This window comes from Mixophyes fleayi, chromosome 9 (assembly GCF_038048845.1).
Source record: "Mixophyes fleayi isolate aMixFle1 chromosome 9, aMixFle1.hap1, whole genome shotgun sequence".
Lineage (NCBI taxonomy): Eukaryota > Metazoa > Chordata > Amphibia > Anura > Limnodynastidae > Mixophyes > Mixophyes fleayi.
Window position 1 is genome coordinate 25,323,574 of NC_134410.1, and position 15,939 is coordinate 25,339,512.

The 15,939-nt window shown below is 41.9% G+C and overlaps 1 protein-coding gene across 2 annotated transcripts in view; it reads left to right on the top strand.

Moving 5' to 3' along the window:
* The window catches only part of COQ8B (coenzyme Q8B), a 34,909-nt gene that overhangs the window by 10,972 nt on the left and 7,998 nt on the right, over positions 1–15,939 (top strand). For both annotated transcript variants that reach the window (XM_075187031.1, XM_075187030.1), the window contains exons 4-14: positions 984–1,050; positions 1,152–1,229; positions 1,601–1,723; positions 3,872–3,957; positions 4,050–4,190; positions 4,598–4,679; positions 4,970–5,063; positions 6,192–6,333; positions 12,253–12,360; positions 12,785–12,850; positions 13,080–13,166. In XM_075187031.1, coding sequence (XP_075043132.1) covers positions 984–1,050; positions 1,152–1,229; positions 1,601–1,723; positions 3,872–3,957; positions 4,050–4,190; positions 4,598–4,679; positions 4,970–5,063; positions 6,192–6,333; positions 12,253–12,360; positions 12,785–12,850; positions 13,080–13,166 — 1,074 coding nt within the window. The remainder of the gene's footprint in view (positions 1–983; positions 1,051–1,151; positions 1,230–1,600; positions 1,724–3,871; positions 3,958–4,049; positions 4,191–4,597; positions 4,680–4,969; positions 5,064–6,191; positions 6,334–12,252; positions 12,361–12,784; positions 12,851–13,079; positions 13,167–15,939) is intronic.

The window sequence follows — 15,939 nt, forward strand, 5'->3', positions numbered from 1 at the left end:
GCTGCTAACAAATTGACCCTAGTCTATGTTTCTGTGTGTGTGTGTTAGGGAATTTAGACTGTAAGCCCTAATGGGACAGGGACTGATGTGAGTGAGTTCTCTGTACAGTGTTGCGGAATTAGTGGCGCTATATAAATAAATGATGATGATATAATATTATAATACCAGACCCTCAGGGCTTATATAAAGGCCACAGAACACAGAGTGGACTTCTTTTACAGTAAGGACACATTAGACCTTATAATGCACAAGTTTCAGTTTGTCACTCGTGTATTTTATCCAAATTAAGTTTGACTTCAGTGTTTAAATGTGTTCTCCAACTAGAAGTAGTAAATTCCTCCATAGCCTACCATCACTTATTCTACTTAAACCTGGTCAGCGATTCCAGCTCTGAGCAGTGTCTACACTGCTGGAAATTATACATTGATTGGAGAACCCAGTTATCCTTTTGAGTCCTAAGGACGAGTGGGACTTGTCCTCTACACGACCCCCTAAAGTGCTAAGGATGAGCCTCTCTTTTTATCCCTGGCACTTAAAAAACTGGGCGTACCATTTTTTGAAAGAGGGAAGTACCCTTTTTCAAATAATGGTACTCCTGTTTGTTTGTTGTCTGCTGATCGCTTTTGATTGTAAGGCATTAAATATGTAATGAGCATAGCCTCAACGGCAATGGGGTTAAACCACATGATTATTAATGTAATGAATATTTTTTTTATGTAAAGAATATTGCCCAAAAACATTGTTAAATTAGCTTTTTTTGCAACAGTTTAAGGTGAAAAGTTACCTCTAGTGTAGTGAATCTTTGAATAAGAACGCTTTTGTTAACATTCCATTTTGGAACACTCGCCTGCTTCTATTGGTTGTACAGTGTCTGCTTTTACTTCCTGGGAACTGACATGATTATTACTCTGAGTGGGCAGCATTGTGCTGTATATACTGAGTCTACCGTCTACCACATGATAGTAATACTTTTTTATTCGCAGATCAGTGAAAGGGCTAGAGAGAGAAAAGTACCTGTATCTCGCATCAGTCGCATGGCAAATTTTGGGGGTAATTTTATATTTATGTCTTTCTATTGCTAGTGTTCCCTCCATCATACAACATGTACTAAATCTCACTCTGAACTCCCTTCACTTCCTTCACTCATGCAGGCTTGGCTGTCAGTCTTGGAATTGGCGCTCTGACTGAGGTCGCGAAACAATCTCTGAGCCAGGAAAAGAAGTCGGAAGGTGAGTGCTGGCAGCTAGTACTGTAAGGTCGGAGAGTGCACTACATAGACACTGCTTCCTCTAATATCTGGTTATGTGTCACTGAATGCTGGCAGCTAGTACTGTAAGGCCGGAGAGTGCACTAAATAGAAACTGCTCAGAGATACCAGTGAGGCGGAGTAAAACAAACCTATAAAAGTTTTAATACACGTTGTGACTCGTGTCTCGTTGCTCCATGCACGTTGTGACTCGTGTCTCGTTGCTCCATGCACGTTGTGACTCGTGTCTCGTTGCTCCATGCACGTTGTGACTCGTGTCTCGTTGCTCATGCACGTTGTGACTCGTGTCTCGTTGCTCCATGCACGTTGTGACTCGTGTCTTGTGTTCCATAGCTGGTCGCTCTATCCTGGAAACAAACACTTTTATGAGTGAGGCAAATGCAGAGAGATTTGTGGACACCTTGTGTAAAGTTCGGGGGGCTGCACTGAAGATTGGGCAGATGCTGAGTATTCAAGGTATGTGTGGCTTTGTGAATTGGGGGGTGGAGGGTCTCTAGTAAATTGTGTCTCCATTTTACTGTCCAATGTAACAATGTCTCATACAAAATACATCCCAGTAGAAACAATGTCCCATAGCTAATACCACTGAGAACACTAGTGACTTCTCATGCACAGTACGTTGGGGTTGATAAAGACCTCCGTCCCCCTATATTGTCTATTGTTTATAACATATGTGATAATATCCATCTGAGTTTATTGCAATCCGTTATTAGAATATGGAGTCTATGCTGCCATGTTATCCATAGATTTCAGATTAGTTAGTTTGGGCACTGTGACTGGATCACTTACAAGTAACTTATGGTATAAATTTATTTAAAGGAAATGGTGTAGGGCGCTTGGTTATATAATTGCAAATATACTTATTTTTAATATTGTGGCTGTTTTGGTAAAAGGAATATCTTTATTTCTCAGACCAAGGGAAGAAATGAATTTCTTGTTAAACCTTACTAGAAATGTATTTCTAAGGGTATATGCTACCCTGCAGCTCTGGTCAGACCAGGGGAGGATCCATCCACAGTAACCCTGATCCATAGTAAGAGGTCAGGAGTACCAGCCCAGGTACACCAGTAACGGGGTACACTCGCGGCGTCAGTTACCCAGAAGGAACCCGGTACTGGATGCTGGTAAGGAGTCCAGTGGTGGCAGCATTTGTAAGCGCATTTGGAATAGCGAAAGAGAACGGTGGCATAGTAAGCCCAGCCGGTTCCCAGCAGCAACAGACAAGGTGGCATAGGCAGTCCATCCTGGCACAGGCACCAAGCTGGATACACTGTAGATGTTAAGTGGTGGATATTTGTTTCTGTTAAAGGCACTCTAACCCTGTATTCCCCCCTTTCTATTTGTCTATGTAGTATTAAGAGATGTATTGATTAAAAAAAAAAACAACATTATTTCATTAAGACTTTACCTAGTTTTCTGCTGATGCTGCTTAGTCTATTTGCAGAACTTGCCAATCAGGAGAAGAGCCATTTATTGTTTTCTCATCCCCATGATTTCTTTATTACTATAAGATCTCTGCTGTAAGTCTTATTGAGCTGTGATAATCGGCTCATAATAGTGTGGGGTGTGGTGTAGTGGCAAGGGATACGTGTGACGTCACCTGGGGCTTGGTATGATGTCATTAGGGTGTGGTTGTGTCCGGAATGGAGCGCAGCCAAAGGGTAGGCTGATATAACCCCCTGGGTTTTCTCATAGACTGCATAGAGAGACAACATACAACTGTTTTTTAGTATATAAAATTCACTGTGCTTGGCACAATTAAGTGATAAAATGTTTTTTTTTAAGTTTCAGTTCCTTACAGTACGTTTTTACTTTTAAGACTTTTTAGTTTGTTTGTGTTTTTGTAATATGTCAGTCACATTGTTAAAAGACTGCTTTAGGCCTTCGTAAATAGCTTGTTTGTTTAGAAATGCGAAAAATATTAAAGATAGGGTCAGTGGTCTTTTTGATAATATCACTTTCGTAACCACAGGACTTATATATATGTCTCTATTTACTTGTGAAGAGTAACATCTCCTGGAATACTTGTGTAATGCTTAATGTATGTTTAATTGAGTAAATTTTCACAGCTTTTTTGGGGTGTTTTTTTGCCTTTTTTTATTATATATTTAAATTTCTTTTATTTAGGAAATGTCTTAAGGATATTAAGGGATAATTCCACCTTTATGTTGGAAAGATTTAAAAAGTAATTCCTTCTCCCCTTCCTTGACTAAGGGAGTCCCTCAACCTCTGTTCTGTAGGGTTTCGTGAAGAAATTGGCCCCCTACAAAGGAGAGCTCTACTTGGAATAGGGCCTACCTTTTACTCCTGTTATAATCCCACTTCTAGCACCAACACAATGGATCAAATGAAAATATGATTAACGGTACTCTGAACATCATTGCCGTGTTGTTGTTAGGATCTGAACAATGGGAGAAGACGGTGACCTGTGCTTCTGCTTGCAGATTTCTGCAAATTGGGTCTATGTTCGTGGGGAAACTGATATCCTCAAGGACTCCTGCAATGTGTGTGTCAACCACTATCAATCAAAGGGTTTGGGTTATATTGTGTGACCTGATTAAACATTATTTTGACATTTATGAAGTTCCATGTTTTCATTGACAGATAACAGCTTCCTTAGTCCACAGCTGCAGAAGATCTTTGAGAGAGTGCGGCAGAGTGCAGACTTTATGCCTTCCTGGCAGATGACTGTAAGTACATCATCACCAATAATTCCCCTGTTCACCTGGAGGTCTAGAGGTTGGAAAACCTGAGGACAGATATGTTTTTTTTGTATCCTTAGAAAGTGCTTGCAGAGGAGCTGGGCTCTAACTGGAGAGAGAAACTGGCATATTTTGAGGAGAAACCTTTTGCAGCGGCCTCTATTGGCCAGGTACATCATGCCAGGCTGCTGGATGGGCGGGAAGTAGCTATGAAGATCCAGGTGAGCTTGCTGTACCGTGACTTCATGTGATCAGTTCATTCTGGATGTCATCAATTAAATATATGAAATGATTCCTTTGCGCTAAATCTTTGTTATCTAAGTAACAGCCTGCTGATTAACGTAACGTAAGCCGTCTGTTAAGTTTTATTAACAGCTTGGTACAGCTCATGTTCTGTTCTATTGCGTGTAGTATCTGGTGTATGTCTTACAGATCATATAACATGTTCTGTGTAATGCTGTCGCAAACGATGGCTACAAAGCTTTTGTTTTGTTAGTGTAATATCCAGTTTGGGCTATCCTGTGTCATAGCAAGTGTGTATTGTATAGCTCATGTTAATGTCATCCTGTGTAATATCTGGTGTAATTTGTACAGCACATGTTACATATTATATTGTTTCCCTGCCCAGTATCCTGGAATCGCTCAGAGTATTAAGAGTGATGTGGAAAATCTGCTCTCCATTCTGAAGTTAAGCGTGGTTATACCTGACGGTAAGGGGGATAATGTATAGATAGTGGAAACGTGTTTGTTTTATGTCATTATGGTATAATGTAATTTCCTAGTTGAATTTAAGGTTAAAGGAAAGGCTATTCAGACTGTTTCTGTCTAAAGGGGTTTGGTTCATAAAGGGGACTGAAAGAGATATGAGGTAGCTTTGCCCTGACGTTGGTGGAGATGCAGAATGAGATTGTAATTAAGATGACAGACACGATGGTTCATCTCATTCTGTTGTGGGAGTAATCGGATGGAGGACATGAAAGCTGTCTACTTTTTGTTGAAGGTTTGTTTCCTGACAACAGCGTGCAGGTCCTACAGAAAGAGCTGGCCTGGGAGTGCGACTATCTGCGGGAGGCAGAGTGCAGCAAAAAATTCTGGTAAGACTCCACTCCGCTATACATTTTACACATGGCGGTAAATTTATCAAGTTGCGGGTTTGAAAAAGTGGAGATGTTGCCTATAGTAACCAATCAGATTCTAGCTGTCATCTTGTAGAATGTACTAAATAAATGATAACTAGAATCCGATTGGTTGCTATAGGCAACATCTCCACTTTTCAAACCCACAGCTTGATAAATGTACCCCATAGTGTATTATTACTCCTGTGAGACTACAAAGGAAAGGCCTGAGCCATGAGGAACACATGGACTTTCCCCTTTACTACATTATATCCTACAAGACAATCACTCTTTTAAAGCATGGAAAGCCTTAGCTGGAATATGGATGGCAGATGATCCTCCCACAGTTCAGTGATGGTTTTTCTGGCTGCAGGAAGTACTTTTAAATTAGAAATCTCATTTATAAACACCAGGGCTGTCCCCATAACCAATTGGAATTACATTGGAGCCTTGGCTCTGTCCCAAACACAAAAAGCTATATTTTGTACACAAAACCACTCAAATTTCAATACGTTGTCATAATAGTTCTTTATTTCAATAGGTACATGTGTTTTTATTTTCTTGTAGTAATGTCTATTTCTATGTAATGTTACAATGGAAGATTGCACAAGATACCGTACAGCTCTTAAGTAACAACTTAAATACTCCTATCCCGAGTGACCCAGTACATGCATCCAAATACTTCTACATCAGTTGGGGGAGGAGTGTACTACCCCAAAACCTTTTCCCGATTCCAATGTCGTTTAGATAAATACTGTGCTTGATCTAAGCAGTCATCCTGTCTTCTTAAAATGGAAAATTATCTACTTCATTTAAATAAAAAAATTATCCAGTTCTATGTAAGCTGCTGTAACAGTGGTTTGCTCTCCTTTATACTGTGTTTAGTATACATGAACATTGCTGTGAGATTTGTTCTTTAGATGCTCTTCTTAACCCACAATATCACATCAACACATGAAGGATCTGAGCAGGAGTCATCGTTGTATGAAGATGTTTGTTCTAGTGGTTGAGTGGCCTCCATGCAGGATTGGTCCCCGGCTATCTATTACTATTGTCTATTATTCTCCTGTAGTCTTTTGTTTAATTCTTTTTCTCTCTGATCCACAGGCAGCTCCTGAGTGATGATCCCTTCTTCAGGGTCCCATGCGTGATTGATGATCTCACTACTAAGAGAGTGCTGACTATGGAACTGGTGTCTGGGGTTCCACTAGACCAGTGTGTGGAGTTGGACCAGAATACCCGTAACCAGGTCAGATGAGGCTATAGTCATCCAACAGCTAATATAATCTATAAAAACACAAACCTGAGTGTGCTTTTTATTCTCGAAATATAGATTGGACTTTTGGGCGTGTTTGTGGGCACAGTTAGTTGACCAATCCACATGTAAGTTTCACTGTTATTTATTATATTCCCTTGTGCCTCTGATTTTAGACAAAAATTCCTTTCTAGAATGTAATTTCTGATGTCTACCTTCATTGAGTCAAACGTCAGAGAAAAACCTTTAAGAATTAGAGAATAGACTTCCAAACCTACCAGAAGGCACCTGAGGTGCATGATGCCTTTACCATCGCTATTATTTCTGTTAATCACACAATTTTATATTTTAATTTTCTCTTTCATCCTATTTGGGGGACACTGCTGCCATGGGTTGTATGAGGGGAGTGTGGAGTTGGCACTTAGCTAGTTATCAATGCTGACAGACCCCTCCCCTTTGCAACCTCCTGTAGCTCCTCAGTTTAGATTACGTGCCCAAGGGAGTTGGGCTTACTTTTTGAGCTAGATAGTTTTTGTTTTGTTTTTTTTAAAACTTTATTTGTTACTTTATTTTTTTAGGAAAGTATTTTTACTATTGCAATTATTATCTGAGGAGTGTGCTCTAGAGATAGAGAGCACACTCCTATTAGGCAGCGGCACTACTGTCTTGTGAGAACCGGACTGTGACGCGGGTACACACACTACGTAGGCCCAGACTAATGTACTACCACTACCGGAGGAACCGGCATGGGCACCTTCTCTGGCACAGTCGGTTACTACACTGGTCCAACTACTTACTAAGCCTACAGGCTTAACAGCGGTTTCTGTTGTTCTCCCCGCCGCTTCGGTAGAAACTGTCCTCCCTGTGACAGTAGGGATGCAAGTGACCGCAATTTCGGGACATCTGAAGTGGCTTTGGCGGGTCAGTCATCCTCTCTCACGAACCCAGGCCTTTCCTCTGTAGAACCAGCTTGGTCTTCATCCTTGGTCAGAGGTCTGGATAGATTAAACAGTTTTCTAGAAGCTCCAAGACCTGTACTTTCTAGAAATAAGAGGCTTTGGTCTGCAAGTCCTCTTCTATCCCTCTCCGATTCGTAGAGGTGATCAAAAGAGGAGGGTGAGCCTATTTTTGACTCGGATTCCCTGCAGGTCACAGACCCGGAAGAATCCCCTAGATATCAGGGCATTGACGATCTGGTCTTGGCATTAAGGCAAGCCCTGAATCTTATGGATTTGGATGAACCCAAAGCTTCGGAACAGGGTCTTTTCAAAAAAATGAGAAGACGCACTATTCATTTTCCACCGTCAGTGGAATTAACAGACATCGCAGAAGCAGCTTGGAAACAACTGGACCGGAAGTTTATTAATCCAAGGAGATTCCTTACCCTGTACCCGTTACAGGAAGAGGATCTGGCCCGCTGGGAACAGATCCCAAATGTTGACACTCCAATAGCTCGTTTAGCTCACCACACTACGCTTACGGTACCGGGAACAGCAGCCCTGCAGGATGCCACTGACTGCAAGCTCAAGGGTCATTTTAAAATCAATTTATTTAGCGACAGGCACCTCTGTCAGACCCATGTTTTCATCAGCGTGGGTTGCCAGAGCGATGGAAACATGGGCAGAACAGTTGGCCGAGGGACTGCAGGATTCAGAATTTCTTCCCCTGGCCCTGCATCTAAAGGAAGTATCTGGATACTTATGAGGCGGCCCACAATGCAGCCTCTATTTCGTCCTCCATATCTGCTTCGGCGGTGGCGGCTAGAAGGACCCTATGCCTGAGGTCCTGGAACACAGGTACAGAGTGTAAGAAATCGCTTGAAACATTACCCTATTCCGGTGCAGTGTTGTATGGACCCGAATTGGACAATATTATTTGCGAGGCCACAGGTGGCAAAAGTACTTTTCTGCCAGTAAATGTTCCTAAGGCAAAACCTCCTCGATTTGGTTCTTTTCGGCAGCCCTTTCGGGGAGGCTCCATTGCGAGGGGTCAGACAAGTAGAGGCAGACCTCTTAATGAAGTGGTCAGGTTCCCATTTGCATTTTGAACACCAGAAGATCCACTTGTCTTCCAACGCGAGGGTGTCTCTCTTCAGCTGTGGGTGGTGCAGGATCACCTGGCGGTAGGCATGTCCTGTAGGTCCCTTGCCCCGTAATCCTGGATCATAGTAACCACAGACACCAGCTTGTGGGGCTGTGGCCCTTCATTTACGACTGCAAGGCCTTTGGTCGACTCAGGAGTCTTCCCTGGCTATCCACATTCTGGAGTTGAAGGCCATGCTAATGGCTCTTCGGGGCGCCCAGTCCATGCTTTAGGATTTTCAGGTCAGGTTACAATCCGACAATGCCACGGCAGTGGCTTATGTCAACAGACAGGGTGGAACCAGAAATGCAGGAGCAATGGCAGTGGCAGCACAGATCTTGGCCTGGGCAGAACAGAACGTTCCTCAATTTAAGCAGTGTTGATCCCAGGCATTTAGAACTGGCAGGCAGATTATCTAAAACGTCATGCGGTAATGCCGGGGCAGTTGTCACTCGATCCAGAGGTCTTCCAGTCGCTGGTCCTGAGATGGGGTCTCCCGAACTTGGACTCCATGGCTTCGAGGCACAACAGGTCCCAAGATTCTGCGCAAGGGACCCCCCCGGCGGTAGCCATCGACGTCATGACAATGCCCTGGGACTTCCGGTTGGGTTATCTGTCCCCCTCCCCCTATACCCAAGATTCACAGCGCTCTCAGGCGAGTAAGGCAAGGGGGACTCCCAGTGATACTGGTGGCTCATGCCTGGCCGCGGAGATTATGGCATGCAGACATTATATTGATGGCAGTAGGTCAAGGGGTGCGTCTACTTCTGCAAGAATACCTTCCTTTCCAGGGCCCATTCCAACATAAAGACTTGCCTTGGCTAACTTTAATGGCATGGCTGTTGAAGCCAGCCTTTGGCGGTCTAAAGAATTCTCCCCTAGAGTCGTGAACATGCTCTTGCGAGCTCGTAAGACTGTTTTGGCTCGTATCTACCTCCGCATCTGGCGCATTTATATCAGATAGTGCGGAAATCGACCCTGCCATACATCGTCCCTTTGTCTACATCGTTTCCTGGCATTCCTCCAGGATGGCCTGGATGCAGGTCTTCGTCTGGGTTCTTTAAAAGTACAAATATCAGCCCTTTTTGGTTTTCTTTCACCTTCGATTGGCGGACATGCCGGATATTAGGACGTTTCTGCAGGGAGTCTTGAATATTCAACCTCCTTATGTCATGCCTACGGCACCCTGGGATCTCAACCTTGTACTTGATATGCTTAAGGGGCCTCCTTTTGAACCTTTGCATTCAGCAGATCTAAGGTTCTTTAACGTGGAAAGTAGCTTTCCTTCTGGCGATTGCAGAGTGTCAGAGTTAGGAGCCTTTTCTTGTTGTGAGCCATATTTGTTTTTCCACAAGGGCAGACCAGTCCTACGGACAATCCCTTTGTACCAAAGGTGGTTTCGGCATTTCACATGAACCAAGAAATTGTGGTTACAGTGTTCAAGGGGAGGGGGAATTTCGTCCTCCGCACAAATTTCAACGGACTGTTTGGATGTGGTCAGGACTCTCTGAATTTGTGAGGAGGACCCCTCACATTAGGCACACAGATTCTTTATTTATTCTTTTTGATTCCCATAAACGAGGATGGCCAGCCTCAAAATGGTCCATTGCAAGATAGATTACTGCAACCATTAGGCAGGATTATGTGGGTGCTAATCGACCTGTGCCAGGTCGACTTACTGCCCTTTCCACCCGTTCGGTGGGGGCGTCTTGGGCAGCGAGAAATGGGGCCTCAGCAGACCAGCTTTGCAAAACAGCCACCTGGTCCTCGGTCCATACTTTCACAAAATTTTATCAATTCCATGTCTTTGCATCTTCAGATGCCAATTTTGTGCTCTACGTGCCGGGCTGTCAGAGCGGTCCCACCCTTAGGGGGGCTGCTTTAGAACGTCCCCATGGTAGCAGTGTCCCCCAGATAGGATGAAAGAGAAAAGAGGATTTTTATACTTATGATAAATCCGTTTCTCTGATTCCATCTGGGGGACACTGTGTTCCCCCAGATGGAATCAGAGAAGCGGATTTATTGAAAGTATAAAATTGCTCTTTTACTATCTGTATATTTCACAACTGCCAGAGTGCACAGGGTGAGCTCAGAAGTCTTTGTCTAATGTCTTAATATCAAATCGGAGGGATTTTTGTTTTCATCTGGTCTGGTCTTTGAATAACATTCCAAGGCCAAACAAGATTCTTGGAAGAAATATATATCTGCACTTCTTAAAGTATCAAGTATCACAGACTCCTTGATGATGCTTCTCAATCTTTTAGATTATATTGTCCTGTTCCCACTGTATAACTGAGACTATGTAAGTGTCTGGCTACTGTGGTTAGGATGAGTTTAATAGTTGTCATGCACTAATGTTCTAGAGCTGTAATAACTGTCTGCTTCATAATGTCTCTGTACACTTTACATCATAATTCCACAGGTGTATGATTGTGTAAATAAATGGTAGTACATTTTCTTGTTGTTAGTACGTGTTCTACTTGTTTAAAAACTTGTTGTTTTTTTTTTTTATATAAAGCATATGAAATAAAAATGCATGTTTTGCAGTTACATGTGATTATAGAAAGGAAGGTAGTAACTGTCTTCCCAAATCCATGTGAGACAGCAAGTGTGCCCTCCAGTTGGCACCTACCTATTCACCTGAAGCCTTAGGGGTACACATAGTTTAGAACGGTTTGCACAGACCATTGACTTCCAGTAAAGGGACTTGGATAGTTTATTTTTATTCTGAATTAGATGCAATACATCCATAAGATCATTCTATAGTAAGTTCAAAACTGCTGATATCAACAGATGACTGTGCGCGGTGGGGATATCTGCGAGAGAGCAGGCGTTTAAACGACGGGTCACTTTGGTTAGGAGTATAAATTTACTAAGGTGTAGCCAACCATCAATGCCAGTTAGATGGTGACTTTTTTGTTTTGCTTTTGTTTTTTTAAATTAGCGAAATAGACTCTATGGGTTTATTACATCAGTTCAGGTTGACATTTTCTTTCAGAGCCATCTAGATGCTTTTTGAATGATGAAATCCCCACATAGATGTCTCTGCTTTTTTTTCTGTAACAATGAGAGCGAACCAGAGAATGCTTTCTCTTCCCGACCAGACTTCTTATGATTATACAACTGGTCATTCGTTTTAATGGACAATACAACATTTAGCTCCCTGCAACCGCAAAGTTTACTGTGTTCCTTGTGCCCAGTCATCCCAGCTGTCCTCTTCTGACGTCTCCCCTGCATGGCTTCCATTAATCATGGCGATCCCTGGTTCCCCCATGTATACTTGTCAGAGATTGATGGCACAGTGAGCTGATGTAAGAGATGGGAGAAGTTGGCAGTTCAATAGGAATACAGTGAATTTCATATTTTACTCTCCGGTGTAATTGTCAGTATTGAGGAGGAGATGACATTAAGGATTTAGCCCGTCCATCTATAGCTGCCACCCCCATGATGTAAAATAGAGGTGCGGGTTGTCTTGATCTTTATGGGTTTTAGTCAGTTATTCTGTCCATTCTTTATGTGATCACCTGTTCAAATAAATACACTTGACTGGACTTTATTATTGATTAGACCACTTTTAAAAGCATCTTTGGAATAATTTTCCTTTTTAGTTCTATGCATTATGTAGGGGAAAAATTGCTGACAAATGCTAAAATAAAACACTTTCCACGATTCTACCCTCAGTCTTTTTCCTACAATTCGTACATCCAAGAATTATGTATTCGACCATTTCTGCAAGTTTTTTTGTTTTGATTGTTTTTTTTCTATGTTACAATATTTCTTATGCAACGATTTGCAAACTGCCCAGCTCTCATCGTATTCTCTGCATCTTAGATTTCCTACAATATCATGCGCCTCTGCCTCCAGGAGGTCTTTCAGTTCCACTTCATGCAGACTGATCCCAACTGGTCCAACTTTTTCTACGATGCCGAGATGAACAAGGTGAGAGTGACAACCTGCAGTCAGCATGTTAGGCAACAATTGGTGTAAGAACAGTAGACGTGAGCAGTTTAATTATTATAATAACGTTTGGTTCTCCTTATCAAAGTCTGCACAGTGTGACTCCCCATGATTCATGAGTCGATCTCATCTGTCATCATAAATGCTCTCCTCTTACCCATTCGCTGCGTTGTAGGATTACCGGGAAGTAGTACATATTTGTTGTATGTTCAGCTCAAGATCTTACAGCACACTATATCAGTAAATGACTTGCTGTTCCTTTCTCACACTTACCCATTTGTATAATGTCATTTCTCATATTGTTACTGTGTTTGATGTAAAGAATTGTCCATTCTTGTGGAAAGCTGTAGAAATGATTATCTGCTCCAACCCCAAACTAGCTGTTACCCCACATTCTTCCCCTTAGATGATGCTGTTGGACTTTGGAGCCAGTCGAGGATTTGAGGACAAGTTCACTGATGAATATATTGAGGTATGTAAGATAGTTAGAATAAGTTATTTCTGAACATAGCCTTCATAATATACAAGCTCATGATCTCGCCCCAATAAAGAGGCCTAGACAGAGAACGCTCATCTCCTAAAGCAAATCTCTCCCCACAAGGTGACACACGGTTCGTGCACCCACCCCTACATTACTCTGGAGCTGTGCTCAGAGACCCCTCCTATGAGTTCTTATCTGCATATAATTCTTCCCTCTACAGGTTGTGAAAGCTGCTGCAGAAGGGGATCGATTAAAAGTTCTACAAAAGTCCAGAGATCTTAAATTTCTCACCGGGTTTGAAACCAAGGTAAACATGGCTTTCAGGGAGTTTTCATTTACATGTTAATGGTATCTGAATAATGTTCTGCATTCCTCATTATATCATCAGAAGCAGTGGTCAATTCCAATAAGTTTGTTTTGGGCCATGGATAATAATAATATAGGGCAACTGACTCTCTTTCTCTTCTCCAAATCACGGTGTACCTTCTATACGTACGCGTCCCCTGACCTTAGAACTTTGCCCCCAGATGGTGCAGCTCACGGTTCCATCTGGATCTGTCACTCTGAGGATGGCTGCTGTGTAACAGAGCACAAAAGTGTTGGAAGTAGACCAGGAAAATGGAACAACAAGGAGAAATACTAGGGCCCAGAAGAAGTGGAAGTGTTTGTGTGATCATTATGAGTGGTCACATAGAGAAGCTACTGGGAGGGTAGTCCTTTTACTCTGTAGCTTCTCTGACTTGACTATGCAAACGGATTACACTTACACTTATATTTTTTTTAAGAAACTGCATTTTTTGTTTGATACAGTAAAGGAATCAAAGATTGAGTGGTCCAGCCAGTGAGAGATGGTGCAAGTTCACAGTCTAGTTAACAGGTACTGGGGAAAACCTGTGCAGCATAAATCTGAGTAACTTTCAGTACTCGCTATCAATAATGTATACTCTGGTTAAATCTCTTGTCCAGGTGCCATGTACGTTACGGTTCACTAAATACATATATACTTCTAATAATACACCCTGTATTGAGGACGCAAATAGATAAAGCTATCTGCTTTTCCAGAAAATCTGGATTTCGTATTAATTGGGTTTATGTTAATTGAGAGAGTCTACAGTGTGCATTAATTTGGACAGTCTTCTAGTGATTTGGGGGAGATAAAATGATCAGTCTCATTTATTGGAGGTTACACGGTGACCTAGAGGAACGTCAGGCTAGGCAGAAACTCGTGTTTATATCAGAAAGATGTCTCCTTAGATTTATGGCTGTAGTTTGGTTAATTGGCATCCAGTTTCTGTCATTTACTAGATGAATTTGTCAGTCTTTTTCAGATTACGATGGGTCTCTTAAAAATATATTGTATCAATATATTAATGGCATGTGTTTTACCCACTTGTGATAAGTGATGTGTTCTCTGTCTGACGGGACATGTCTGTTCTGATAGACAGAAGTCTGGGAAATTATGAATTTGGGGTTAAATGTATCAATTGGCGGTTCTCTAAAACCAACGATTTATCGTCTATTTAATATAATTGTTTTTGGGGTTTTTTTAAGACAAAACCCACCGGACTTTGACATTAATAGAATTACTGTTTTATATTACATCGGGGACGGGGCACACCATTAACAGATTGAGATTGATAAATGTGCCCCTTGTTCTTGTTTCTAAATCTATCAGTCAGGTCACATACTCTATCATTTAGATCATTAAATAAATGGGCGGATTCTGGAGCCTGGAGTCCACAGTGATCCCTGTTTTATGCAGCTATCAGTATCTAGAATAGCTGGTTCCATTCTTTTTTTTTCATTTTTTTTTTTGTATATAAACATTTTTATTGAAGTTTGGATACATATAATGTAATAATAGATAGCTTTTATATTTTGACAATCATTTTGAGGTACGATCCGCAGACATGTACATATATAATACATATTTTGTGAGCGCGATCAGGGAGACTCGTCAATGTTGGGTCTTGACCTTGTCTGCATAGATATCATCTTGACTTTCTCAAATACAAATATTCCCAGCATAGATAAGTTATGAATTTTTAGCAAAATTAACTTTCTCATTTTGCAGGACATTGTAATTGAAGTATCCCCCATGGGCAAAAGCAAACAAAAAAAAAAACAAATTTTCTCCATCCCAAACCAAATAACTACCAAAAAACATCAGATTTCAACGTGCGGTGAAAACAGAGAAAGAAGATAGATCTACATTAATCTCCTATATGGAGATTGGAGGGTCTTTGAGAAATACTCTAGTTTCAAACCAAAGCGTCTGGTAGGAACAGTCGCGGAGCTGTACTCGCAGCGGGGTGGGTAGGATGGTAATATAACTTTCCCAGGTTTCAAAGAACTTATAAATTAATGTACCCTTCAGGAGGGATGCCTCCAGCCAATCCATCCGTAGCAGAAAATACATTTTTTCCTTAAACAAATCGAGTGTTGGAGGAGAATTCGGAATCCACGTATGAAGAACGGATTTCCTAGCCGCGGCAGATATTGCCATAAGTAACCTTCTTCCCTCTGCGGAAGTTCGCGTATCGGGAGGCAGAATGCCCCCAAATTGCCCATTCAGGAGTGAATGGTAAGTAATTTACTAAATCTGCAGTCGCAAATCTTCATATCCGGGTCCAGAATTACAGGACAAACCCATAAACAATGATATATGTCTGTCTGGGGGTCACCACGTTTGGGGCATCTAGAGTCAGCTGAGAGACCAATGATATTTCGACGATGAGGTGAGAGGTAGCCTCTATGAAAGATGTTAAGGAACATTTCGGCATATATGGAGGCTGGAAAAAGTTTTATTGAGGTAGCCAATTCATTCGCCAACATCTTGGAGGGAAATGGCATTACCACCCACTCAGACCCCAATAAATTTTAGTGTGATCTATAATAGTTCTCAGAAAGGCATAGTTAGAGGATATGGCTCCTTGTTTGGAAGGGGTGGCTAGTAATAAAGTGTCGAGGGTATTATCCCAGTTCGCTGCTGTGAAAAGGGATATCATCTCTCGGGCATCATTGGTGGTTTGGTATTTTCCTGGTCTTATCCAATAGATGTCCAACTGTCCGCAGTCCCT